We start from the raw sequence: 27,279 nt of genomic DNA on the forward strand, positions 1-27,279 counted from the left end.
CCAGATAAGGACACAGACTATCACTATTGCAGAGAATTATTCGCTTCCTGCTATGACAGGAAGCAAAAATACTCTTACATGCAGGCATGGAACCCAGTAAAGGCCGAAGATGAGGCTGTTAAAACCTTTCTACACTATTATTTAAAAAAACAGTACATTTTTTTCTGGAGTCGGACTTCAAGACCAAAGTGATTAATTATAAACAAGGTAACTGATCAGTTTTATAGCACCAGGCTACCACAACTAGAGAGGATATTAAAAAAATGCTTTCAGCATATTTTAGTGAATAAAGAGAACATTTCACAATTCATAATACATCAGTCATAAGAAGAAAGGAAAAAAAAACTAGTGAAATCCTTACCTACATAATGATTCTTTGGCGGCAGTGTTGTGGTAGGAGAGCAGGCAGGGACCGTGGACACAAGGCAGCTACAAGGTTCTGACCCTGCAACAAGTTTCCATATAGAGCGGTGAAGGTTCACAGGTGACTCTGTGAACGATCCCCTCTCTGGTACCCCCCGTGCTTACCCCAGCAAAGAGCTGTCCTACCTTCGTCCTGACACCTCAACACTGGACAAACTCTAGTCTGTCATACTGGTCTAAAGCAAAAAACACACTTCTGAACAAGTAAAGAAAACCCACCCCTCTTGTTAGTGAGTTAACTAGCAGCCTAGTGTCATTTTAACATTGCACAAATCAGGTTAATCTGCAACTGTGAAACAATAAGCATACTCAACCACCAAACAGTGAACATAGCTTGAATGGAGATTGGCTTCTGACCTGCCACACCCTGTCGTGGTGGGACTGAACCAGATCATGCAGAAGACATTATCCACGCTGGATCTTCTCATTTTAAACACCCAGGATTCTTTATTTTACTTACTTATGAGTTCCATTCGCCCCTCTCAATGCCGGAACATTTCCATAAAAGAAGGGCAGAGAGTGACATTGACCCCAGCCATTGTCACACCAGGGTCCGATCCCGCTTTAGAACCTGCTTTGTAATGATAGAATTTTCAACATCAAGGTCTGTTTCACTGTGCCCGCCAGAGCGAACAACATTAATGCAAAACACAAGTTAAGAATACAGTTGCATTTCTACGCCCTAGAGATCAGGGTAATTGCTGGTTGACATGGTAACAAGCAGAACAGTAACACTGCTAATCATTTCAAACAGGCTGAAATGATCAGGTCATTTGATTGTTTGATGTGGCAAACAAAAACAGTTCCTCATTTAAAGACGCTTTATAGACCAGGAGGGTAGGTCTCGACAACTAAGGAGAAGAGAAGCAGCAACATCTGGTAGGCAGAGGGGAGAGCCATGGCAGCAGCTGAAGCATGGGCAGGTCCTCCCTTGGAGCTCCTCCAGAAGGTTCTTCTACAGCCTTGGGTGGGTTAGCCTCTGGGAACTGCTTGCATTCCATCTTGGGTAAAGGCTCCTCCACTTCTCTACATACCATCAGTTGCTGCTTTATGTTAATAAGGACTGAATCTACAAGGTTCTGAGGACATGTCCAGATTTGCTGTAAGATTTTCTCCCTGAAACAGCATACTTCGAAATCAAAATAAAAAAGGTTCTAATATCTACATTGGATAATCGTAACTAGGGTTAATATATGGACTATCATAAAATAATAAACTTTACATAACTTAGAAAACAGGCAATTAGGCTTTTCCGATTTTAGGGACCTGCAGAAATACTGTAGATCACTCTTGCAACTACTCAAACTTTTTGACAGCTCAGATTACAATTGTTCTGCCTCTTATCACGAGAACCGCTTCTGCAATGAAAGGAACAGTGAAACAGACCAATTTTGGGAAACACAAGAGTTCATCAATCAACCAGAGGGGAAAAACGTTAGGTGCACAGTTCAATAATCTCACAACCAGCTCAAAATGAAACCACAGAGGTAGTGCTACTCATCCAATTCATGAAAATTACATTTTATAAGATTTACATATAGTTTGTTTCATTTTGTGGTTGGTCGTGTTTATAGCATTTATCCAGTGATATGCTTTATAATTCTGGTTATATGTAGAAAATTGGGCTTGGACAATACGATAGGTGCAAGCACTTGGCTAAGAATAAGCCATTTTCTATACACTACATCAGCATGGATAAATAGTTGGCTAAGACTGCTGTTTGCCATTTGCATACCTTTTTAAGCCAGGCTTGTGGACCGCTGTTACTGATTTCGTCTGGTGAAAGGATCTGAGCTCCAGTGCTCCCTGTAAACTGTCCAGGAAGAGAGGAAGACTGTGCCCATGCATCAATCTGAATGGAAAAAATTAAAAAATTGTAATAACCACTATCTAAAAATCCAGATACGGATTACAAAAGTGAGCTATTTAAATTATAGCTGATACAACACTTTAATATACTTCATTTTTCGGACTATAAGACGCTCCTAACCATTAGATGTACCTAGGTTTTGAAGACAAAAAGCAGTGGAAAAATATTTATATACTAAACCTGGTGCATCCATGGTGAAGGAGCATCTTGTACTTTATGCCCCTTTGTACCGATTGTGTCGGGCTGGAGGTTCGTATTGGCACGCGGAATGAGTCTTATAGTCCAAAAAATACAGTAGATCTTTGTTAACACTCATCTTCTGAAATTATAGCAATGTACTGATTAAAAGGGCAGAGACCACTTACTAATACTGTAAACCAGAAGAAGTGGGGTTAGATGGTGTCACGGATTCGCCTACTCCACTGGCACAACTGCACAAAAATAGAGTACACAAAACATGACTAGGAGTCACTAACTATAACAGTGATTATTTCAGCCCAGGCCTCTGCTCTGGGGGAAATGGTTGTTTGTTTATTGTTCCCTAGAGGAAGGCTAATAAACCCTAAAAGCAGAACCACCTCATATCCTTTAGGTCTACTAAAGGATATTTGATAAGGAGAGTGCAGGGGCTAGAAACCAGATCACCGGTCGTAAATTCCTAGCTGACCAAAGCCACATTCCTTCACGTATCCTGATAGGGGGATTACTTATAACTAATCAGTCAAACAATATTAATTGTACTAAATAATCAGCTTTCCAAAGATGGCAGGCATGTCAAAATTATCAGATATGCACTAGATCCAATCTGTCTGAGCCACAACGCATTTATCTAGCATCTTCTGACACCGAGATCTAGTTTTCTCTGAAATTAAATATTGTAATATATATACTCCAAGTAATGCAGAGAATGCCAGAAAGACGCATGCATCATTCTCTGTGGGTTCTGATCAACTGACGCCGAGATACAATCAATTCAGGTATTTCATATTCTTTTCAGGACAGAGGGTGGAGCTGGAGCATGTAGCAGACCCTGGCCATCTCCCATTACCATCTCCACTCTCCAGCGGAGAAAGAGTTACAACTGTTGGACACAGGCTTTGAGAGGACGGCCCCAGCCAGTATCCATATTCCATCAAGGATCTAGGCTTTCCATCATTGGACTATTGCACACAGAATTTTATGTCTTCTGTTTAGACTTACCATCGCAAAGGGCATGGTAATTTGACAGCCAACTTAGACATTATACTCAATATTTTTCACTTTTATTCCTGTTATTTATGTATCAATCTGTTCAATTGCTGTATTTAGTTTATACATCATTTTATTATAAAATAAACAATAAAAAAATCATTTGTCTAAGTGCTTGTTCTGAACACTCTGCAAAGAGTTCCCCGCTTCTCTAAAGAGAAGGATACCATAACGGTTTTATTGATATTTTTCTATCTCTAGAAAGGATGTTGAATTAACCCTTTTTTACTACAGATTTAGCTAGTTAGATTGTGCAATCGCACGCTTATTGCTAATTGGTGGCAGCAACACGATCTCTATATCCGATTGCAGATTCTATCAATTGTACATACAATCAAAATTGTACTGTGTGTGGACTCACCAACCCAACCAAATGGTTGCTTTGCCTGCAGTGCTGAATGCCTTCAGGATTCCCTCAGGGTCTGAGGCTAATTGATAAACTGCGGCAAAGGGAACAGAAATTGGAGGGTGACATCACAGATGGACATTGCTAGATAGAGACACTTTTCTTCGATTTCACAGCTGCATCAGAGGACAAGGGCCGGGGGGGATATAACAGTAGTGGACTGGAAGGGGTATTCCTGGGGAAGCAACTATCACCTTTTTTTCTGTCCCACAGATCTGTTTTGACTTGTTTAAAAAGTTTATCTCCAGTCACAGAAGTGACTGTACAACTTTCAAGATGGGCTGGTTGAAAACCAGTAACCTATTACATAGAACATAGTTATTTGGGTTGAAAAAAAAGACTGTTGTGTTCAAAATCATTCAACCCCCACTGAAATTGAGTGTTTTGGCCAGTTTACCATTGATTTTGATCATTTCAGTCATCTTGTTTACAATTAAATTAAAGAGGCACTTGTAAGTCAGACAAATATAACATTTATAATGAAATAACCACAAATGTCTTTTCTGTGCTCACATTATTATCAGTTGTATTCAACCCCCAAGTGACATTACTTCTTAGTACTTAGTACAACATCCTTTTCCAGTTAGAACAGCTGTTAAATGTGAAGCATAGCTTGACACTAGCGATCTACAGGTATCTTAGCTCATTCTTCATGGGCTTGGCTTGCGCGCTGCAACTGGTTTCTTTAAGTCCCACCAGAGGTTCTCAATCAGATTTAAGTCTGGTGACTGCAATGGCCACTCCAAAATGTTCCAGCCTTTAATCTGAAACCATGCTCTAGTGGACTTGGAGGTATGCTTGGGATCATTGTCCTGTTGAAAGGTCCAACGTCTCCCAAGCCTCAGGTTTGTGACGGACTGCATCACATTTTCATCCAATATCTCCTGGTACTGAAGACAATTCATGGTACCTTGCACACGCTGAAGCTTCCCTGTACCTGCAGAAGCAAAACAGCCCCAAAGCATGATTGACCCCCGCCATGCTTCACAGTAGGCAAGGTGATCTTTTCTTCATAGGCCTTGTTCTTCCTCCTCCAAACATAGCGTTGATCCATGGGCCCAAACAGTTCAAATTTTGTTTCATCAGTCCACAGAACACTATCCCAAAACTTTGGGTAGAAAACAGAAAAGAACTTCAGACAATTCCTTAGTGGGGAAAGCCCTGGTATTTGGCTGAACTTCCTGGTTCAGAAGTCCAGCCATGTCCTCTCCAAGTCCTGCCACGCCTCTACTCACCCTCCTGTGCCAGCCACACCCCTCTACTGGTCCCCTGGGTATGTCATCATCTGACCTCTGCACCAATACCAAAGCAAAGTTAGTGGTCAGATGTGGAGAGGGGACAGATTTGACAGTTAAGTCCATAGATTGAGATTAGTCAGGCTCCTACAAGCTCAGTACAGCCCTATTTGTTACAGAACAGCGTATTGCTAAAGTATTAAGCAGGAACGCTGTGAACCAAACAGGATCATGTTACCCTATATTAAAATCCCAGAAAGCATAATAAAAGCATTCAACCAGACACTACAAATAGTAGGACTTGACCCTGTTCAAGATGTACACATTTTTTTCTCCAAATGAAAATAAGGCAGTTTCAACGGGACAATCATTCAGCTATTTGTTCATAACATTGTCATGATCTAATGAAAATAATTTCTAACAATACCATGTTATTAAATGCCAGTTTGGCCACATAGAAAAAAAGTGGTGTCTTTTTTATGTGACCGAAGATACACTTTGAAGAAGAACTCAAGGATGCAGTAATCAAAAATATTCCCCAGTTCAGTCCTGTTTTGTGTGGCTTATAATACGCTTTGAAAACACATACAGATTCTACTGAAAACACTTTGCATCACGGAGTATTTTTTTAAATGGACCTTCAGAGTCCTCGGATGTATTAACAATGGTAGACATTTTTCCGGACACAGCACAGCCAGTGCAATGTATTTAACATTAATGATCTTGAAACCAAGGTGCAAATTAATCTCATTCTCTGCCCATCTCATGATTCAAACAGGTTAACAGACCAGCTGATGAGAAAGACAACTGAGATATTTTACTGGTAATAATTTTTGAAGGGTACTATTTTTAAAGGTATCAACTGAAAATGTGAGTCTTGTTAAGTGCTCACTCCACTGAAACCTCAGAGTTATCCTGGAGTATCAGGTCACACTAAGTACAATTCTGGACTGTTCTATCCAGTGGTGATATAAGTAGTCATTTATCAAACCTCAACAGTCTTAACTGTCTGCTATTAGGTGTTTAACACTGGTTACCCTTGCCTGTGATCATATCAGTCAGGTTTGAGTAGTGGTTTCAGAATCAGTGATGATATGACTCCAGCTGCATGCAGTGTTCAGAGCAAGTGTTCTCACCATTGACACCAGCATGCAACTGCATCAGATAACTGCTGACTTACTCATCTTTCAGCAAGTTCATTACATATCAATAAGATCCAGGTGAGGGCTACAAGCTTCCAACTATTTATAGACAATTTTAAAAACATCCAGTCCAATGTTTGCTGGATCATATATTATATCTCCACTAATCGCGCTTGGAGAATAGGAGAACCTTCAGAGACAAATCAAGGCTTTCTGATCTGTAATTTGGCCTCTACGACAAACACGTGACTTGATGTGACTAACCTGCTCCTGTGCACGGTTCAGCATGAGCAAGGCCTCCAAATCAAAGGGATTTCCTGTGAGTCGGGTCTGGGCGATGGCGCGCTCATTCATTGCCGCTGTGATGTCCACTGGCTACAACAAAAAGAAAAGGTGTGTTTAGTATAATATGCTGAGCATATTCTTTCATAGAACAAAATGATAGAGCATGAATTACATTACAGACAAAACAAGGAAGATATTTATACAACACAAAAGTTGCTGCTAAGAAAAAACTACTAACTAAAGTGGACCTGAACTCTTGCACAGGATAGATGGAAAACAGAGAAATGCACCCTGTATATATTTAGACAGTTTGGCCTGTCCAATTCATTCCCATCATTTGATCTCTCAGCTGTGTCAGCTTAGGAATCTCCTCAGCCACAGCAGAGCAGCTAATTTCTAAACACAAAATGTTAACAATATGTTTGCTTCCATGAAAGCAGGAAGTAGAAACCGTGCAGATTTATTGCATGATTTGCATCAGCTGTAACAAAGAAAGGTTTTTCTTTAAGGCTTATTATGTCGTGGCTTATCTTTTAGAGCAGAGAGGAAGTTTTGAGTTCAGGTCTGCTTTAAAGGACAACCTAGGTGAAAATAAACTAATGAAAGAAACAATTGTATCTATCCTCCTCCTCCTAAATAAGACCTTTTCATGGTTTGGAATGATAATCCGTAATTTTATTTTATGTTTAAATCTACTTTTTAAGTTTTTACTGTTTTTGCTCAATGACACATTCATTGAAGTATGCCAGAGCTAAAATCATGAACTATTGACCCTTTTATCTCTTTCCTGCTCTCAGAAGCTATTTTCTGCTAGGAAAGTGTTGTATAGTTGTAATTTTTTATCAGCGAGGGTCACGCTGTAGTCTGACCCAGTCCTGACTGAGACAGGAACTGCCACTTACATACCTGACGTTAAACTCTTTTAGGCAGAGAAAGAAAAAAAGGAACACAGCATAGTTATTTGTGTGCTAGGCAGAGTACATACACAGGTCTATCTCATCATGTCACCTCGGGTATCCTTTAAGGCAAAACTTCTAAACCTATTAGAAGTTTATAAGTCATTTCACAGAAAAGAGCCCTTTGTAAATACAGTTTGGACTGATAGGACTCATGTATTTATAGCAAACCTTTGGGGAGTAAAATACACTCAAACAGCTACATTACAGCAGCAAAGAAGAGATGTTCAGTTCCGAGTCATTAGCCTGCAATCATTCAGCGGCGCATAACGTATACTGGCAGTCTCAATGGTATTGGGCAGAGATCATAATTTTCAGATACTAGTGAGGTCAGAGATTAGAAGGAATGGTTATGTAATTTAGATAGAAGGTCTCCAGTAATTTTGGTGGAAAGGTAGTTATGGTTTGTATACACGTACCAAGCAGGTTACCCGTCAGGGATCGGGAACCGATCCTTGGGTGACATTGCAAGGCCGAGGCCTTACAGATGCATCGGTAGGCTACAGGCTTGCAATGTGTTCTGCTGCTATTGGGGGGGTGGTGGTATGTGTGTGTGTGTGTGTGTGGGGGGGGGGGTGTTGGTTTATCTAGAGCGTGTATGAGGCTTTAGGCTAAATTTTGCAAAAAAAAGGGGAAAAAATACAGCGAAGATAGGGGTGATGAATTATGTATAACTTGAAGGCTGGAAGTTATTTTTAGGTGTGGGAAAGGGTTAGAGAGTAATCCTCAAACCATGATTTTTAGACTTTATAACAAAATTAGAATATAGGATTTCACTAAAGTCTTTAGTGGACTTGGTACATGTTTATGTCAATGCTAATATTTCATATCACTGTCACATTAAATATATTCCACAATCAAATGGTGGTCATTGCAACTGATTTCAAAATACATTGTTGAAATAACAGTCTAATTAGAAATCTGCACCTCAAAACTTTTAAAATGCCAATTCATTTCAAATATGCTATATCTGAAATTTTTATGAAAAGATTGATGCAATTAAACCTCATGGAATTATTCAAAAGTAAAGTGGGATGCAAGTCCAGGGGTATTCAACCCATGACAGGTGGCAAACTACTTCACAAACATGGAAAAGACAAGCGTACCAAGGGCACCATGAAAATTTATTTAAAAAAGGAGCATTGAAAACATAGGCATTTAAAAGAAAAATCAAAGTAGGAATGGGGATAATAGAGCATGGTGATCAATCAAGCATTTGTTGTTAGTGTGCCCCACACCAATGCCAAGAAAATTACAGCATTATTGACACTAGGTGGTACTGGTGCACACTTCTAGTTATTTACAAAAATAAATTACAGCATTGTTGCCCAATGAATAGTGATCCAATATTATGCCTTCTTGGTGTGATACACAATTATGGTCTAACTGCTTCTCTAAAGACCTTTCTTTTACGAAACACTTTAGAGGCCACCTACATCCATCGGATGTAGATGGCTTGCGCCCACACAGCCAGCTGTGCTCACTTGTATAAAACAAGTGGATAATAGCTTGTCCTACAAAAAGCTAGTGTACACTCACAGAGGAGCACAGAAAAACGCTTCCATTTAATATGGAACAGATGGAAAGAAAGAACATAGACAAGTGGTGATGGATCACATCAATATACACTTTTTGGGTATGTCCCCTCTTTTTGAAATACTCTGCTTTTCCTTAATGCTGGGTTTATGTTTGCAACTGATGGTAAGATACCTATTAATATGTATGTACATTACTGTCAAGCATAATGCCTACACTTCAAATAGAAAAGATATGCACCTTTACACTTACAGTGAATCTTTTTAGGGTACTAGCAATCTGACATTTCTAACTATGACTAATGTAACGAATGACGACTAATGGACAACTACTGCATGTCAATTGTTTTATGTTCCTTCAAAATTGAACACTCATCTGTAAATGCCTTTATATCTAAATAAACTTTGCGTTTGTTAAAAAGAATTACAGCATTGTGCCTCTTTACAGTACAGATACAAAAAAGTTCAATTTTTTCTAATGGTATAAGGTTAAAAAGTAATACAAAAAGGAAGAATCTTATATTAGTGAGAAATAAACAGTGGCGGAAAAAAAAGGATACAAATTTCAGGATTGACATCTTTATTATACTACACTAATGTTTCTAAAGCAAAATGCTAATGACACAAGTAGCAAGAAGAATAAATGCAGGGACATCCTTGTAAAGCCGTCTTGTAGGCATGTTTCCCGCAGTGCTCCTGTGTTAAGCTCCTAAGCATTGCAGATGAAGCAATAAGAAAAAGACATAACCTTGAAGTCCAGAAAAATGATCTACCCTTGGCAGGCTTCAGTTTCTTAGATTCAGTGAAGACAGATTCAGTGGACAGATAGCTATTATCATTTGATCCTGGGACTTTCTTGGTCAATAGAAGTCAAAAATTTCCAGGATGACTTGATTATTGGACACGGATTACAAAAAGGCAATTTACATCATATGAAAATGGGCAACACTAATGCCAAAGCCAGGTGCTTGTGTTGTCAGCAATTTGTGATGGTATAGATTAGTGGTTTCCAAAGTTTTAAGTTCCACAATTCTCTTGAAATCAAGTCTTTAACTCTGGGGAGGGACCTATGTCTACTTCTTCATCTACAACTCTGATTCACACTAGAAGGAAATATCCAGTTAATTAAAGCATTCATCGCAAGTGATCTCAAAACGCAATGCCCCTAGAGTAGCCAAGGGCTAATTTTTCTTTTGGTGAGGTTAATTAACCACAGGGCCTTGTACGTCAGCCAAGTGGCTACGGCTAGTAACTTCTGAAAAGTATGTTTTCAGTACACATCAGAAGGCCAACCCAATGACACTTCATGGAGTGCACCTCTAACCACCAGCTACAGACTGTATGGATTCCAAAAACGGCTAGTTGCGTCAACTTAAAATAGTACATTTTATCTTTTGAATTAAATACAGATGAATGAAATTCTACAACTCCCATTTCCTTTGACGCGACATGATCCTCTTCACTTCCTCGCATTTCAGCAAGGTGCTTCATCGCTCTAAGAGTTACTTGTAAGCATCCAATATGAAACGCTACTTTATGTCAATGAGAAGACGTTGGTCTTCATCTTCCATCTAGCTTGGGGCGATCAGTCACCACATACGTCTCATACAATCAGCAAAGAGAATTGGTTCTCTTTGAAACAATCCAAAGAACTGAGCTGACCATTGCAGCTAATTGTTTGTATTGAGGATTTACTTAAAAAATTAGCTAAGAATACCAAGATAATTTTCAGAATTTATTCCTACAAGTTGGTTATATTTCAGGAGATGCTGAGGAATTACAGAAGAACTGAAATACAATTAGGCACTGTACAAACTTGCAATAAAGAACTAAAATATCTAAGAAATTATGGTCTTTTACAGGAACCAAAATTTTCACAAAACACACGGCCAATGAATGTCATTTGAGGAGCATGTTTCTGAAATAGGACATTATGTCCCACATATCACAGGGGCAAGTTTCTGGCCCCTTAAGGACCAGAGCTTTGCTTTATTGCAGCTGTTCTGTGATCACTGTGATTGACTCGCAGTGATCACCTGGCAAGGAGCCAATAAAGTTTGCTCCTTACCAATAGGAGGAAGCTCGGTCACGACAGACGAGTTTGCGGTGGTGAGCAGGGAACGGCTCGAGACTAAGGAAAGCCACGAAGTAGAATCCACACCACATTAGAACTAGAGAGCCACAGATGCAGCATAGATTCTACCTACCGCGATCCCCAACCGGTTAATGACAAGGGAGTGGTTACTTCCTACACTATGCATGCACATAGAACTTGCATCCTTTCTCACTGAGTAATGTAATTGCAGTAACCCCAGCAGAACAAAGACTATAAATAGATGCAATAAATAGTATTCCTTGCTTTCTACAAAATTGTGAACCAATGAGATGAAGAGAGAAGATAATTCTGGGCATTTAGCACCTTGCAGTATACTGTTGCCATGGTTTCCAGCAAGTTTCCAAGAGAACTTGGCTGATAACTTAAGTTGAAAGATAACATTTAATGTCATTCAGTTATAAAATTACACTTATGGTGATTACATAACAGATTGTTGTACTAAAGGAAAGTGAGCCTTACATTGCACAAGATAATAAAGAAACTGTGTCCTTAATACATCTTATAAAATGTTATTTGCAGAGACTGTATCAACACGATTTACATCACATCAGCATCTTTCCAGGAGATAACATGAAATTGTGTGCTATATTTATTCTTATTTTAATGTAAAAAAAACCTGTGACTTATTGGCACATCGAAGGTCTCATATACACAAAATGCCTGACTGTTCCTCCCTTAGCAACCAGCTACCAACCCTGTTTCTTTCCTGTTACTATGGCAGGTTAGTACTTTTTGAAGTCGTTCAGACAGAGAGCTAAGGAGTGGTGCAGTGACCACGTCTCAACAAACTTCAATCTCATTGTTGTTTCGTATGTTTTTTCGCAATTGGACAAATCATTTATCCAATTTTGGCAGTCTGCGGGGTTTTTTTTTAATTTAATTTTGCCGCCTTAAAACAAAAGCTCTTTACAATAATTTAGCTTTAAAGGGAACCAGAGATGAACGTTTCACACAAAATAAACATATCAGTCGATAGCTTGTAAAAAAATAAATGCTCTACCTGATAATTTCGCCGCTCTGGTGTGCCTTTTTTAGTGTTTTTTATCCATTATTGCTCCAGGAAAAATCAAATATGGCCGCCGGCTCATATCCCTTCTGCTTCCGGGTTATGAGTTGTTCTGGATGTGCTGTCTAGGCTATATGAGACTAGGCTGCTATCTAGGCTGCTGCAGCCTTTCATCTGTGTGCTTTCATTTTGGTATGATGTGCAGCTGCCTGTAGGAAGTGTCTCTCATAGGAATGAAACTGCAGTCATCATCATTATTTATGCAGAGGCACACAGAGCACACAGATCATATTGCTCTGTTTCAGAGCTTCTCTCTCAGCAGCAGCCCCTCCCATGTCATCACAGCTCTCAGTATGCAAAGTAGGAAATCTGAGCCAGGAGGTGGCAGGCTTGGGTTTGAAAAGACTCCACAGAAGCGTGACTCAGCTATAATGATTCCAGGTCAAACCTAGACTGAGCCAGTTGGGGATTCTTATCACAGCTGCTAATAGACTAATTAAGCAGATAAGAATGAAACTAAAAGCAGGGTAGGTGTTTACTGTCATGTTCCCACTGATAAAATGTAATAAAATATGTGAGGGTGCTTTGTCTCTGGTTCTCTTTAAGTGAGCTACACTGTGGTTTCCCATGATGCGTCACTCCTGAATATGAAAATGATCTCTTTACGCCCTTGAAAGCAAGGCTGCACATCCAGAACCGCTTGTGTATAGTATGGGCTGGTTCAGACGGACGTTTGGAGGCGTTGCGTTTGCTGGCGTCGCGTTCAGCAGCGTTCGTGTGCGTTTGGATGCGGTCGCGTTTTTTCTTCCCCTAGGGGGACATTAGCCGTCGCGGTTAACCTCCCCTGGAAGCTACATGTAGCTTCCAGGGGCTCCTTGAACGCAAGGGAAAATCGGGACCCAAACGCCGCGTTTGTGTAAACGCGCTTGAAAGCTTGGTACAAATGCTCCCATTCACTTGAATGGGAGCGTTTAACACCAAGCCCTGAACGCTGGCTGTAAACGCTCTGCAAACGTCCGTCTGAACCAGCCCTAAGCCTCCAGATCATAAATTTTACAGGGCCACATCAATCCAATAAATCCAATCCTGTTTCGGACTTCTTGATCCTTATCAGTGCACGGTATAGATTGATATGGCTCTATGGCATAGGGCTTGGACCAGTATTAAGAAATACCCAGACAGCTCATAGTGACCCAAAACCACCTGGAAGATATAAAGGGCTTAAAGACACCCAATAGCCCTCTATTACAAAAAAGCACTGCTAAATGTAAATTTGCCTTCTTAACATAGAAGGTATTTGCGATAATTTCCCTGTGAGGCAGGGGACACACTTGTCTTTCAGTTTTCTGCGCGTAATTTTTTGCATGAATTTTCTGCACACCATGTGTGTTCAACTGCAGGAAAACATGCATTTTTTTCACAGCAGCCAATATAATTGACAAAATATGCAGAATTCTCCTGCAGGATGTCAGGTTTTTTTCAGCGAGTGAAAAACGCATTAAGCGTGAACTAATCGATTGATCAGCATGAATTCTCAGTTTTTCTGTGCAGAAAACGTGCACAAAAACACACAAAAGTGTGTTCCCTGCCTAAATGAGCAACTGTAGTTTCCCATAATGCTTCACTCCCAAATATTCAAATCATCTCTTGAAACCAAGGCTGCACATCCAGAACAAGTAATGCATAGTGAGCCTGTAGCTAATAAGTTTTACAGAGCCACATCAATCCAACATGCATATAGCCTGTTTTAGACTTTCTGGTTCTCCACACAGCGTGGCAGGCGTTGATGGGACTTTGAGATGAGGGTTTTTGTTTTTATTAATGCCTGTTGGACAAACTACAGTGCTCAAACAGTGCTTGCAAAGCAGCTATATAAATATTTTGTCTCTTCCATTGTATTAAAAATCTTTTCCAGTGAATATAAACTTGTGCAACTGCACGGCAAACATGTTGCAGCTGTGCTTGCAAGCCTATAAGTCTATATAGCTGGGCCTGCGCTGAGTAAAATCCTGTCAGATGTTTTGTGCAGCCTTTTTGACTGAACTCTGGATGAACCAGAATGCTAGATGAAAGCTATATGAATGTCTTTCTATGTCTTATTTGGAATGTTCTACATCAGTATATATGACTGGCATAGGAGTCGGTAATCGCACTGTTTAAGTTTGTAAAAAGCATCCTGGTGGACTAGCCATAAGTAGGACATTACTGATAGCAAAGAGAAAAACACTATTCTACAGTCAGACTCATCATACATGCTCCAGATATATACTATATAGCATCACCCTTTCACTGAATAGAAGTAAAGAAAGATTTGTCTTTAAACTAAAGACTTTGAGAAATCGTACCCTGCTTACCTTACGACCATAAATGTCCATTATCTTGTTACCAGCAGCACAAGTTCTCCCCTTCCCTGCTTCCCCTCACTCCTGATAGGACAGGTCTGAAGACAAACAATGGGATCAGAAACAGGCCTCTAAACCAGACCTCATGTATAATACTGTTCACTCTCAATGAAAAACACATTGGTATAGGCTAGGCTGCCACTGTGGAACATGTGTGGATGGGATGTGAAAGTACTAAGGCCTGTTATAACTGGCATATTCAAACTGGTGAGACTCTAACATCACAAAATGGTTGTGCTTGAAAGCATCTGTGATAAAACACAGACTGCTTTCTGTGCACCTGGTGAGTCCATGGTCTACAGTTAACCGCCACAGCATCAGCAACAGGATGCACAGTGGCCAGACAAATGATTAGGGAGTGAGGAGTGAACCTGAAATGAGAGGCAAATGGAGGCTGACATTCATTTTTGAACAATACTGGTTGCCTGGCTGTCCTGCTCATCTCCTGCCTCAAACCTTTTAGACATAGGCTGCAAACAAGCAGTCAGAAACGTAGCAATTTTTGCTTACTGTGCAAGCACAGAATTCTCCCGACAATGGGACTGCGATGGAGAAGGCACATGGGCTCCACAAGCATTGTTTGGAGGATAACGGAGGAACTAAGCACCATGGAAGGACAGTGAGGGACCAGGAAAACTGCAGGGGGCTGGAAGAAGCCCCAGGTAAGTAACTTGGCACTTTACTTTTTGCTTAAAACTTCCATTAAGTTAACTACAACTGAAAGAACTTAGAACACTTAACAACAGTATCATGGAGTTATTTAATTAAACTAAATAGAATAGGAATTTGATGCTTGATTTTCAAATAGGTGGTAACTTTACGAAAGGTTCAAGAACCACATGTGGATGAAAGATCAATAACTGGAGACAATGTGCTACAGTATTTAGATAAGAAACCATGGCCCATATGCAATCAACTTTTTATTCTGAGTTTTCACCTAGGTTTCAAGCCTTGTCAATAAAATACCTTTTAATTCACCAGCAAGCAAGAAAATCTCAAAATAATTCTAATAGTACTTTTTCACCTACTTTTTCAATTACAAAGTACAGAAAAGTTATTGTCGAGAGAAGAAGAAGAATATCCTAGGAGCAAACTCAGGAGAAAAATTAATTGCATATGGGCCCATGTTGCTACATAATTTAAAAAACATAACAGAAAACTAACTAGTGGACTAGAAAACTGCTGCTGCCCATAACAAGCATTTGTAAAAAGTGGACAATCTTAAGGGTTGCTGAAGCACCTCAAATTACTGTTGAGGTCTGACCTTTTGAAAACACCAGCCCCACAGACATTTTAAAAAAGAATGTCTGCAATTAGATGGCCTCTATGGCTTTAGATAATGTTATGGTTGTGGAATAAACACCTTAAAATATTGGTTAACCATGAATTAGGCAGCAGCACTAAGTATCAAGCAGTTCAAAAAAAGAAGTTGAAATATTGGGATACCGTTCCCTGGTCCAAGCTAGTGCAATTTTGCTGCTCACCACTAGTATTTTTCTTATGGGATTACAGTGTTGGCCAAAACAATGCAAAAAGGGCAAAAAAAAAGATATACAGGGGGGTAAAAATATAAAGGCTTAGGAGATATCACTGTTTGTCCCAAAACAATCACACCTAGGGCAGCAAAAATCTACTGTGTTCGCAAAATGGCTATTTTCTACTATAGAAGATAGTAATGGCAAAATAATAGTTTAAGAAAACTGTTGTATGGTTGAAACAGATAAAAAATTGTATACTAATTATGAATACAAATAATAAAGCAAATCAATAAATGTGTCCACTCCAGCCTATCATTTGTAGAAAAGACATAGTTTAATTGTTTGTTGTGGGCAACTATACGCTAAACAAATTATAAAAAAAATTGTTCCAAGTATGTTATTAAAAAGTTTTGCTACCTAAAAATTAAAAAACAACAACTTTGAACTGAGCCATTACAAAACATGTCTATACTCACAGCATTTAAAAAGTAACTACAAATTTAAAATTAGAATCTCTAGTCTATTTTGTGCAGGTATGTCCTAAATTGGAAAAATGACTCAATAAAACACACAAAAAAACATGCAGATGAGAAGATAAAAATAAGATATTAAAACTCTTACTTATCTTTATTTTAGGATTTTATTTGTTCCCCTCCTGCCCCAGAATGACATCAGCACTGGATCAGCACCATCCACCTGCTTATCGGATCACATGTGATCAGAACTTCTGAGCGCAATCTCGGCCTACAACTACAACTAAGGAATCGAGCTCTGAAGTTATGACCTGATTGGAGGAAGAGAAATAAAATCCTGAAATAAAATAGAGCTTTAAAAAAAAATAAGTGAAAAAAAGGGAACAAAAGGTGTGGAAATAATATACTAACCAGAAATGAAGTATTTTCCCTAGAGGTCTACCGTGCCTCCATGTTTCTGACCAGCACCTAAATTCTGTACACCGTATACAGATCCATCCTCTGCCTTAACCAGGGATACATCACAACTTTTCCCAACTTAAGAGTGTCGAGAAGCTTGCTAAATCCAGGCAGAGCTCTGGTTAGCACAACATTAAAAATAAGGAATAGATTAATTTATTAAACTTATTATATTAGCAGGATAAGTCCCGTATTCAATGTCTAGCACTTTACAAACACAATGCATTTATAAATGTTACATAACCAGGATTTAACCCTTGTACACACTAAATATTTTAATGAGGTTCTTGTCTTTGCTTACTGCGGGCAAATCCCAGCTCCTTTCAAAGGCCGCAATACAAGTAAAGCATTCATAAGCTGCAAGTAGGGGTGGGTACACACATCCACTTTTGATTGGCAAACATTACCACTTCCATGCAGTATGATGCCTAGTACACACCATACAATTTTCTGTTAGATTATTTTCTGTAAAGTACTGGTAGAGATTGGTCATTATCTCTGGTGAATTGTCTTCTGGTTATCTCCTGCTGAGTAGAACAATGCCTAATTGTTAGGCAGATAGATGGTTGGAAATGATCTATCTGGCAGGTAAATCTTAAAGGGGAACTGAAGAGAGAGGTATATGGAGGCTGTCATGTTTATTTCCTTTTAATCAATACCAGTTGCCTGGCAGCCCTGCTGGTCTATTTCTCTGCAGTAGTATCTGATTAAAACCAGAAACAAGCATGCAGCTAGTCTTGTCAGATCAGACTTATAAGTCTGAACCACTGAAACACCTGATCTGCTGCATGCTTGTTTAGGGGCTATGGCTAATAATATTAGAGGCAGAGGATCAGCAGGGCTGCCAGGCAACTGGTATTGTCTAAAAGGAAATAAACATGACAGCCTCCATATACCTCTCTCTTCAGTTCCCCTTTAAAGGGAACCTTAACTGAACGGGGGGGGGGCGTATTATTGGACGCATTCCCTACTGCAATTAGTGCTGTTGCGGACCGAAACGCGTACAAAAATACGCGTTGCCGCATTCCGCACGCGTAGATATGCGGCAACGCTTATTTTTGTACGCGTTGCGGTCCGCAACAGCACTAATTGCAGTAGGGAATGCGTCCAATAATACGCATGGCGGCCGGCCGACTGGTGAGTCGTCAAAAACGAAACTAAGTGATAGCGAGGGACCGGAGGATTTCAGAGCGGCTCCGAGGGCACAAGACTGCTGCAGGGGGCTGGTAATAGTCCCAGGTAAGTGAAACTCTTTACCCCCCGTTTAGTTAAGGTTCCCTTTAAGCCCTATCTTAACACCATACAATTTTTTGTCCGGTTCGATTCAATCAGACATGTCGATCGGGGTTCGATTCAATTTGCCATTGTTTTGCAATGGCAAATTGAATCAAACTGAATCTCGATTGTACATGTCGGATTGAATAATGAATCAGACAAAAAATTGTATGGTGTAGATGGGGCTTAAAGGCGCATAAACACGCCTGATTTATTCAAATGACGGGTCGTCAGACCCACCCTCAGGGCGGCTGTTCTAGCGACAGTTTCCGCGTGTGTACAGTCTGTCGGCAGGCTGATAAGGCTGTCTTATCAGCCTGCCGACAGACTGTACACACACGGAAACTGTCGCTAGAACGGCCGTCCCGTGGGCGGGTCTGACGATCCGTCAGTTAAATAAATCAGGCATGTATACGCGCCTTAACAGAAAATCTAACAGAAAATTGCATGGTGTGTACCTAGCGAGAGCTTACCTAGACAATCTGGTCATAGTATTCAAAATCTGTTGGCTGTCATAATACATGTAAGTGATAAAATTGATTGTGTGGTAATTTGAAAGCCTTGACACATCAGAAAGTTAACACATTCAGGCACACAAATGCATGGGGTTTGCTATCGCAGTAGCTTGCCATTGCATTCCAAGTGAATGTAAAGATGAAAATCTATTTGATGCAGGGAAATGCATAACAATTCAAATGCATTAGTAATAATGTGCAAGAGCCTATTCATTTCTTTAAAAAATAGTTTCCTTTTAAAATCATATCAACTTCTCCTTTTAACCAATTAATATTCCTTTCGCGTTAGGGTTATTGAGGTAATAATACCTGTGGCATGTACGCACTTTTCGCCATTTAATACTATTAATCACAGAAAGTGTATCTACACAATACTGTACCATTAAACAGGTGCAAATGCATAAACACATGTGATTCTAGCAATATACAGCTTTCCAAAGAATTGCATTTGTAAACCCACAGATCTGTCTTAAAATGTGTATTTAGTTTTTGTAATTCTAAATTATAAGTATTCATTTTATTTGCAGCGGACACATGTACCCATTACAGTAGAATCTCTATACAGTAAATGCCAAGGGACCTGGCCGAGTAGTTTACTATATCAGAATTGGTCATACATTGTATATTCATACAAGAGCAAGGTTTAGACTTGGGGATGGCTATATCAGAGTTTACTATTACTAGTGTGTAGGTCTAATTTTTAATACTGCTGCTGGCGCATCCAGCATATTTGAATTCCAAACCTTGTTCCGAATTTTGATCATCCAAACCACATTGTGGCGCACAGAGGTGGCAACAAGGGTGAGTTAGCATATCCGTCGCAGTGCGCATGCACAAAGATTCAGGTTCTGACTGGAATCATTTGGAACAAGGTTTGGAATTCAAATAAGCTGAAAGTGCCAACACTAATCTTACTATACAATTTTCATATGACAAGTGGTATATCCATAGATTTATGCAGTGAGAATGTTTGATGTAAGTCTAGAAGAACCACATTCAAATGTCAAGGTGAAATTTTAGACATTTTATGAGAAAAAAAACTGGGACCTGAAGCACAAAACACCGAAAGGCAGCACACAGCAATTTAACCAGTACTAACAGGGGATCACCGCCCGTTACATTGCTAGCGTTACCGGGGCAACGTACTTCCTGCCGTGCATTACTATAGCACTGCACGCATTATCCAGGTATAAGAGTAAAGGTTGGCACCCCTTGGTGTTGGCATTGGTAAAATTGCTGTGTATTGCCTGCTTTTAATTAATATGTAGAAGTCCGCACAGCTTCAAAATTCATCTTAGTTTATCGAAAAGTTAAAAAAGACATACAAATTAAAAAGAACTGAAGGGCAAGACAGTCTACTGTTTCAGGTTCTCGCCTTTCTTCAAGTTGCCCAGTTCTGAAGACAAAGTTTCAGTTCACACACATATATATAAACCACATCAACCAATCAGGAAAGAGATGTAAATGAGTGGACCTGATGGAGAACTGCTACTTAGTATGAAAACCACACCCCTCAAGTCCACAGAACATCTATTAGTCAACAAAGTTAGAGAATAAAAATCTTAAAATGACGCATAGAAATGTCGCCATATCCATCCACTTTGCATTACCAAATAGAAAATGTCAAAAGTAAATGGCCACACAAAGAAATAAGAGCCTGTGTCATGGCGATCGCGCGTATGTAATCTCTCGGCGCTAGTAAACAAACAGAAAATGGCCGCCGACCAATCAGCATAAACCGCGTTTTTACACATGCCCGCCTATATCGTGTAAAAAGTACGCATCCACAGCGCGTCAAATGACGCGCATACCTATCAATAACATGTAAACGCGTAAATACGTACGCATCCTTCCAAATAACATTTGTGCATATAAGGGCCTGAAAAACATTGATGACATCATCACAGTCAATAGAAGTTGTGTGACCAATACCTAATTGGGAAAGGTAAAAAACAACCAAGAAATTTCTCGAACATAAAAACGATATTATATACAAACAGGCAGAACAACTAACAATTAAACCGTAGGTCATATTCTCGATTAAGGCCAGTATTAACTTTATCTAGTTCCCTAAACCATTTTGCCTCAGTTTTCAACAATTTACGCAAACGGTCTCCACCCTTTATATCAACTGGAACGTGATCTATAACACAAACTCTGAGCTGGTTGACATTATGTCTAAACGACATAAAGTGTTCACAAACAGCTTGTTCCATATTTTTAGTCCGAATTGTAGATTTGTGTGACACCAGTCGGTCTTTTAATCTTTGCGTGGTTTGACCCACATAGCATTTGCCACATGGGCATTTCAACAAGTAGACGACCCAACTGGAATCACATGTAAATCTACCAGTTATTTTATATTTTTTACCACTCAGGAATGTGAAAAAGAATCACCTTTGATTAGACTATTGCAAATGTGACAGTTTAGACACGGAAAAGTCCTGCACTGTTTTGGCAATATACGCTTAGTACGGATGTCAGAATGTACTACCGGTAATTTGCTACGTAAAGAAGGAGCTCTCCTATAATATAACATGGGTGGTCTATTAACCTCCCCGGCGTTCTATTGAGATCGCCAGGGAGGCTGCGGGAGGGTTTTTTTTTAATAAAAAAAAAACTATTTCATGCAGCCAACTGAAAGTTGGCTGCATGAAAGCCCACTAGAGGGCGCTCAGGAGGCGTTCTTCCGATCGCCTCCGGCGCCCAGAATAAACAAGGAAGGCCGCAATGAGCGGCCTTCCTTGTTTTGCTTAGATCGTCGCCATAGCGACGAGCGGAGTGACGTCATGGACGTCAGCCGACGTCCTGACGTCAGCCGCCTCCGATCCAGCCCTTAGCGCTGGCCGGAACTTTTTGTTCCGGCTACGCTGGGCTCAGGCGGCTGGGGGGACCCTCTTTCGCCGCTGCTCGCGGCGGATCGCCGCAGAGCGGCGGCGATCAGGCAGCACACGCGGCTGGCAAAGTGCCGGCTGCGTGTGCTGCACTTTATTTAAAGAAAATCGGCCCAGCAGGGCCTGAGCGGCAGCCTCCGGCGGTGATGGACGAGCTGAGCTCGTCCATACCGCTCAGGAGGTTAAACTCCCTAATATGGGGCAGTGGGTCACTCAATACACAGTGGGATGTGAAAGTTTGAGCAACCTTGTTAATCGTCATGATTTTCCTGTATATATCGTTGGATGTTTCGATAAAAAAATGTCAGTTATATATCATATAGGAGACACATACAGTGATATTTGCGAAGTGAAATGAAGTTTATTGGATTTACAGAAAGTGTGCAATAATTGTTTAAACAAAACGTAAACTTCATTTTACTTCTCAAATATCACTGTGTGTGTCTCCTATATGATATATTTAACTGACGTTTCTTATTGTAACAATCAACGATTTATACAGGAAAATAATGACGATTAACAAGGTTGCCCAAACTTTCGCATCCCACTGTACTCCAATTCTTTTTGATACATTGTTCAACCTGATCACTAATGGTATTGTAGGTGGAGACTAGCGTTACTCTTATATTTTTTGTTTTATATTTGGGCCTACTTCTTTTGGCAGCCAATTGTTCTTTCAATATATACATAGGATAGCCCCTTTGAAACGTCCCACCATTTCTACCAATCTCTTCTCTTGAGTGTCCTCATTTTTAACAATACGATTAATGCATCTAAATTGACCACCCGGGATGTTATAGATCATGTGTCTAGGGTGAAAACACTTAGAATGTAAAACCGAGTTACGGTCAGTTTCTTTTCCAAAGAGATATTTCTAATGTTTTTCCGCGATTTTTTCGTATCAGGCCCTTATATGCACAAATGTTATTTGGAGAATGCATACGTATTTACACGTTATTGATAGGTATGCATACAGCACGTCTTTCGACACGCTGTGGGATGCAATATAGGCGGACATGCGTAAAAACGCATCATTTGACGTGGTTTATGCCGATTGGTTGGCGGACGGTTTCTGTTTACTAGTGGCAAAAGATTAGATACACGCGACTGACGTGACACAGGCTCTTATTTGTTTGTGTGGCCATTTACTTTTGACATTTTCTATTGGGTAATAAAAAGTGGGTGGATATGGCGACATTTCTATGCGTCATTTTAAGATTTTAATTCTCTAACTTTGTTGACCAATAGGAGATGTTCTGTGGACATGAAGGGTGTGGTTTGCATACTAAGTAGCAGTTCTCCATCAGGTCCACTCATTTACAACTCTTTCCTGATTAGTTGATGTGGTGTATATATGTGTGTGAACTGAACTTTGTCTTTAGAACTGGGCAACTTGAAGAAAGGCGAGAGCCTGAAACAGTGGACTGTCTTGCCCTTCAGTTCTTTTTAATTTGTAGGTCTCTTAACTTTTCAATAAACTAAGATTAATTTTGAAGCGTTGTGGACCTCTACATATTGATTGCAAGTGAAGATCCTGTGATACCCGGGATGCGACTTCTGCACGCGTCTCCAGTTCATCTGGTAACTAGCCAGAGAGTGTGATCTCACAGCTATAAGTACTGCCTGCTTTTATGCATCAGGCCCATAGTGAGGTAAGGAGATGAATGACTGCCTGGCAAAAAAAGGGCCTCCATTCAACTTATATATAGCTGGGCTCACACTCCAATTCCCTCAATTACGACATACAGTAGGCAACCCTAAAAATATTAAATTAAGCATTTAATTCTTAACACTGTTTAAAACTGCCAATATCTAAAACTACAACTAACTGCACTCCACCAGGATGTGCTACCACCAGGGAAATTGGTCTCACAATTGCTCCAAATGTGAATGCACTTACCGACTGGATGCTTGCCACTTTGCATATAGTATATCACCCCCTGCTCGGTCCTTGCATCACCACGCCAGGCATCAGTTTTTGAAAATAGATTCACAGAGCGGTACCACGAATATTGACATGCGGCTCCTGCCACGCACTGAACCCAGCATGTATCCATACAGTAACCTGCAGTTTGGTACTTCTGTATTACTCAAGCATCAGCGTAGCTCTGGGCTCCTAAGGGTCCATTTCCACTGAGCGCGAAATCTCAAGGGGTACGCCAACGCTCAAACCGATCGGCGTCAGGAAGGTGAACGGGGGACAGCTCTGTCACTGAGCTGTCCTCAGGAGAGGCTCACAAAGCGATCCCTTTCATAGGCATCAATCATAGGCTGATGCCTATGAGAGGAGATTGCTGCTATTGGATCAGCCATTGGATAAAAATATTTTTTAAAAAGTCGATATTAAAAAAAAAACAAAAAAAAACGAACAATAAGGTTAATAAAAAAAAAAAAACGTGGCAGCAGCCAATCAGATGCCACCAACAGAAAGCTCTGTTGGTGGCAAGAAAAGGAGGTCAGATTCATCTGTGTGCTAAGTTGTACGGCCCTGCAGCACACTGTTAAAGCTGCAGTGTGCTGAATTGCAATGTGGCAAGCGTCCGTCCAGTCGTTAAGTGCATTCACAATGGGAGAGAATAGGAGCCCAATTTCCCTAGTGGTAGCAAATACCGCTGTAGTGCAGCATGTGGTTTTAAATAGTATTGAGAACTATATGCTTTGTTATTCCTCTGCGTCATCTCGTGAGGTGCGAGATTTGATGGGAGCACGAGCGATTGGCGCTGGCAGGCTGTTTTTTTTTTTTTCAAATTTATAACATGAGAAGTATTTATAGAGCGCTGTACAGAGTATAGTCTTGTCACTTAACTGTCCCTCAGAGGGGCTCAATCTAATCCCTCCCATAGTCATATGTTTATGTATATATTGTGTAGTGTATGTATCTTAGTCTAGGGCCAATTTAGGGGGAAGCCAATTAACTTATCTGTATGGGGATTTTTACATTTTTTTTTTTTGGGGTCTTTTTTGATTAAAGAAAAAAAACCTTCAAATAACAGCAGCAATCAAATACAACGAAAATAAGCTATTTGTGAGATAAAAAGGAGGTAAAATTGATTTGGGTGCTAAGTTGTATGACCGAGTAATAAACCGTAAAAGTTGTGAAGTGCTGAATTATAAAAAAATGGCTTGGTCACTAGGGGGGTATAAACCTCCGGTTCTCAAGTAGTTAATGCTGGGAATATACAATCCGAAATTTTTCGGCAGATAGATGGCTACAACAATTTCCGACAGGTCTGATCTGATCGATTTGTATAGAAGTGATCAGAAAACTATCTAAATCAGAAAAACACGAATTGTGTATTCCCAGCATTATGTTTTTAGGATTTCCCACTGTCTCTTGTAATGGAGACGATTGTAGTGTAAGCACAGCTATATACAAGATTATTGGAGGAATAAAGCAAGTAACTTTATTCAAGTTTGCGATCCCCTTTAAATTTAGTTGTGATTTGGACCATTAGAGCATGGTTTATTTACATACATTGCCTGAAAAAAAAATTCCCAAAAGCTGAAATCTATAATTTAGTATTTAGCTACGTTCACAGTGGAGTGTCGTGTTGCACATCTTGCAAAAGCAGGATCGCAAAGTTTGATGTAACGCATCACTCCACTGTGAATCTAGCCTTCAGGTTACTGCATGAATTTGTTACTCATTTCAAATCTAGAGTGGTATACCGTAACTAGCATCAAGTACATAACTTCTTAGTACAGATATTTACAGCCTCATGTAAAATAAGATGTGCAGAATTGCCTTTGCGGAGTATTCTGTGTACTTGTCAGAAGACAATATTCGGTAAGGGTCACATACAAAGCACTAACAGTTCAATACAACGGTTGTAGGTTTTAGCTGCTAGTCTTCTCATATCTTGTTTGCTGTCAATCTATGGACATCTAAAACTGAGAAAAGCAATAAATGGAAAAATTTACAGAATACGCTTGCTGACTTCAAAAGCCAAGATCTATAGGGGTATGGTTACTAAACCCTGTAAAATCCTATGTGCGCTAAATTTACTGGGATTTAAACAAATTACGCAACTTGCATGATGTTTGCAACACTTCTGTTACTTAAAAGAGGAACTTCAGCCTAAGCAAACATACTGTCATTAAGTTACATTAGTTATGTTAATTAAAATAGATAGGTAATATAATCTCTTACCCACCTTGTTTTAAAAGAACAGGCAAATGTTTGATTTCATGAGGGCAGCCATCTTTTTGGTTGAAAGGAGGTGACAGGGAGCATAAGACACAGATCCAACTGTCCTGTGTGCTGATCACACCTCCCAGTTGCTAGGCAATGTGAACAACAACATAGGAAATCCCATCATGCTTTGCACAGCATCAGGGAAAAAAAGCCCGGGCAGTTTTCTTTGATGGGGCAGAGCTTAAGCTTTTGTGCAGCTAAAAATAAGGCTTATGTAAGAAAAACATGGTTCTGATGCCGTGAAACTGTTAAAGAAACACCAAGCCTCTTCAGTGCTGCTGAGTAGATTTTTAGTCTGGAGGTTCACTTTAAGCATCGGGAAGCCCAAAGCTAGCGCCTGCCATGACAAGATCGATAGACAAAAGTCTGCTGAAATCCTGTTTAATACCGAACAGTGAAAAGTTATAGAAAAAGTAAACAAAACATACCTGTACAATATAGATTGTTTACTTGACTTAATTTTACGTGTACAGTTGCATCAATAGAATAGAGAACCTCCACTGCAGTCTAATATTCTTATTTTCAATTTAAAGGGGTTAAAAAGTGATCTTTGAAGTTTACATGGGAGCCCTTTCAATGTGACATACACTCTTGTTCATTTTTACATGGCAGCCCTTTCAATGTGACATACACTCTTGTTCATTTAGCTGCCAACAAATGAACATTTAAACCATTCTTGTCATCAGCAGAGTTTTCTCACTCAGATAAAACTAATTTGCTTCTGTTAAGGCCCGTACACACGCCTGACTGCAGGCAACGACGGGTCTGTCGTCACCTACCGCTGGGCGGGCGTTCCAGCGACAGTCCGGCATGTGTACAGTCTGTCTGCAGACTGATAAGGCTGTTTTTGAGCGATCCGCCCGGCAGATCGCTCAGAAACAGCCTTATCAGTCCGCCGACAGACTGTACACACGCCGGACTGTCTACTGAAAACCCACCCAGCGGGAGGTGATGACGGACCAGTCGTTGCCTGCAGTCAGGCATGTGTATGAGCCTTAAACACTGCACTTCCTTTCTACTGCCTTAATTTGCATACAGATAACACTGCTCTACTAACTTTTCAAACGCATTTAAATATAAGTATGCTTAGTACTAAATGTACAAGTGTTTATCATGTCAGTTCAGGTATACTTTGGGGCTTGAATGTATGTTTTTGTTAAGTCCAAATGTAGGAACAATTTGAGTGGCTTTTATCGAGAACAGTTTTAAAATAAGTTAATACATAAAGTTCTAATTTTACATAGAAAAACACCCCTGAACCGGTTTAAAATGCCTCCACTGTTACCTTTATCCTTCCCCCAAGTGACTAAAGTTGAGTATTTCAGACTGATTGGGAGTACGGACTCTCTCACATTGACGGCTGACA

General features: G+C 40.0%; 1 protein-coding gene across 5 annotated transcripts in view; it reads right to left on the reverse strand.

Annotated features, from left to right (window-relative positions):
- The window catches only part of SON (SON DNA and RNA binding protein), a 123,755-nt gene that overhangs the window by 15,157 nt on the left and 81,319 nt on the right, over window positions 1-27,279 (reverse strand). The window contains exons 7-9 of one of the 5 annotated variants that reach the window (XR_011026513.1): window positions 6,589-6,699; window positions 2,159-2,275; window positions 362-994 (exon numbers count right to left, since the gene is read on the reverse strand). Coding sequence is in view for 1 of the 5 variants with exons in the window: in XM_068270435.1 (XP_068126536.1) it covers window positions 2,159-2,275; window positions 6,589-6,699 (228 nt within the window). In the remaining 4 variants the exon portion in view is untranslated. Of the gene's footprint in view, window positions 1-361; window positions 2,276-6,588; window positions 6,700-27,279 lie in introns of all 5 variants that reach the window. The other 4 variants (XR_011026512.1, XR_011026511.1, XR_011026510.1 and 1 more) reach the window with 4 other exon arrangements.

Source organism: Hyperolius riggenbachi, chromosome 2 (genome assembly GCF_040937935.1).
Source record: "Hyperolius riggenbachi isolate aHypRig1 chromosome 2, aHypRig1.pri, whole genome shotgun sequence".
NCBI lineage: Eukaryota > Metazoa > Chordata > Amphibia > Anura > Hyperoliidae > Hyperolius > Hyperolius riggenbachi.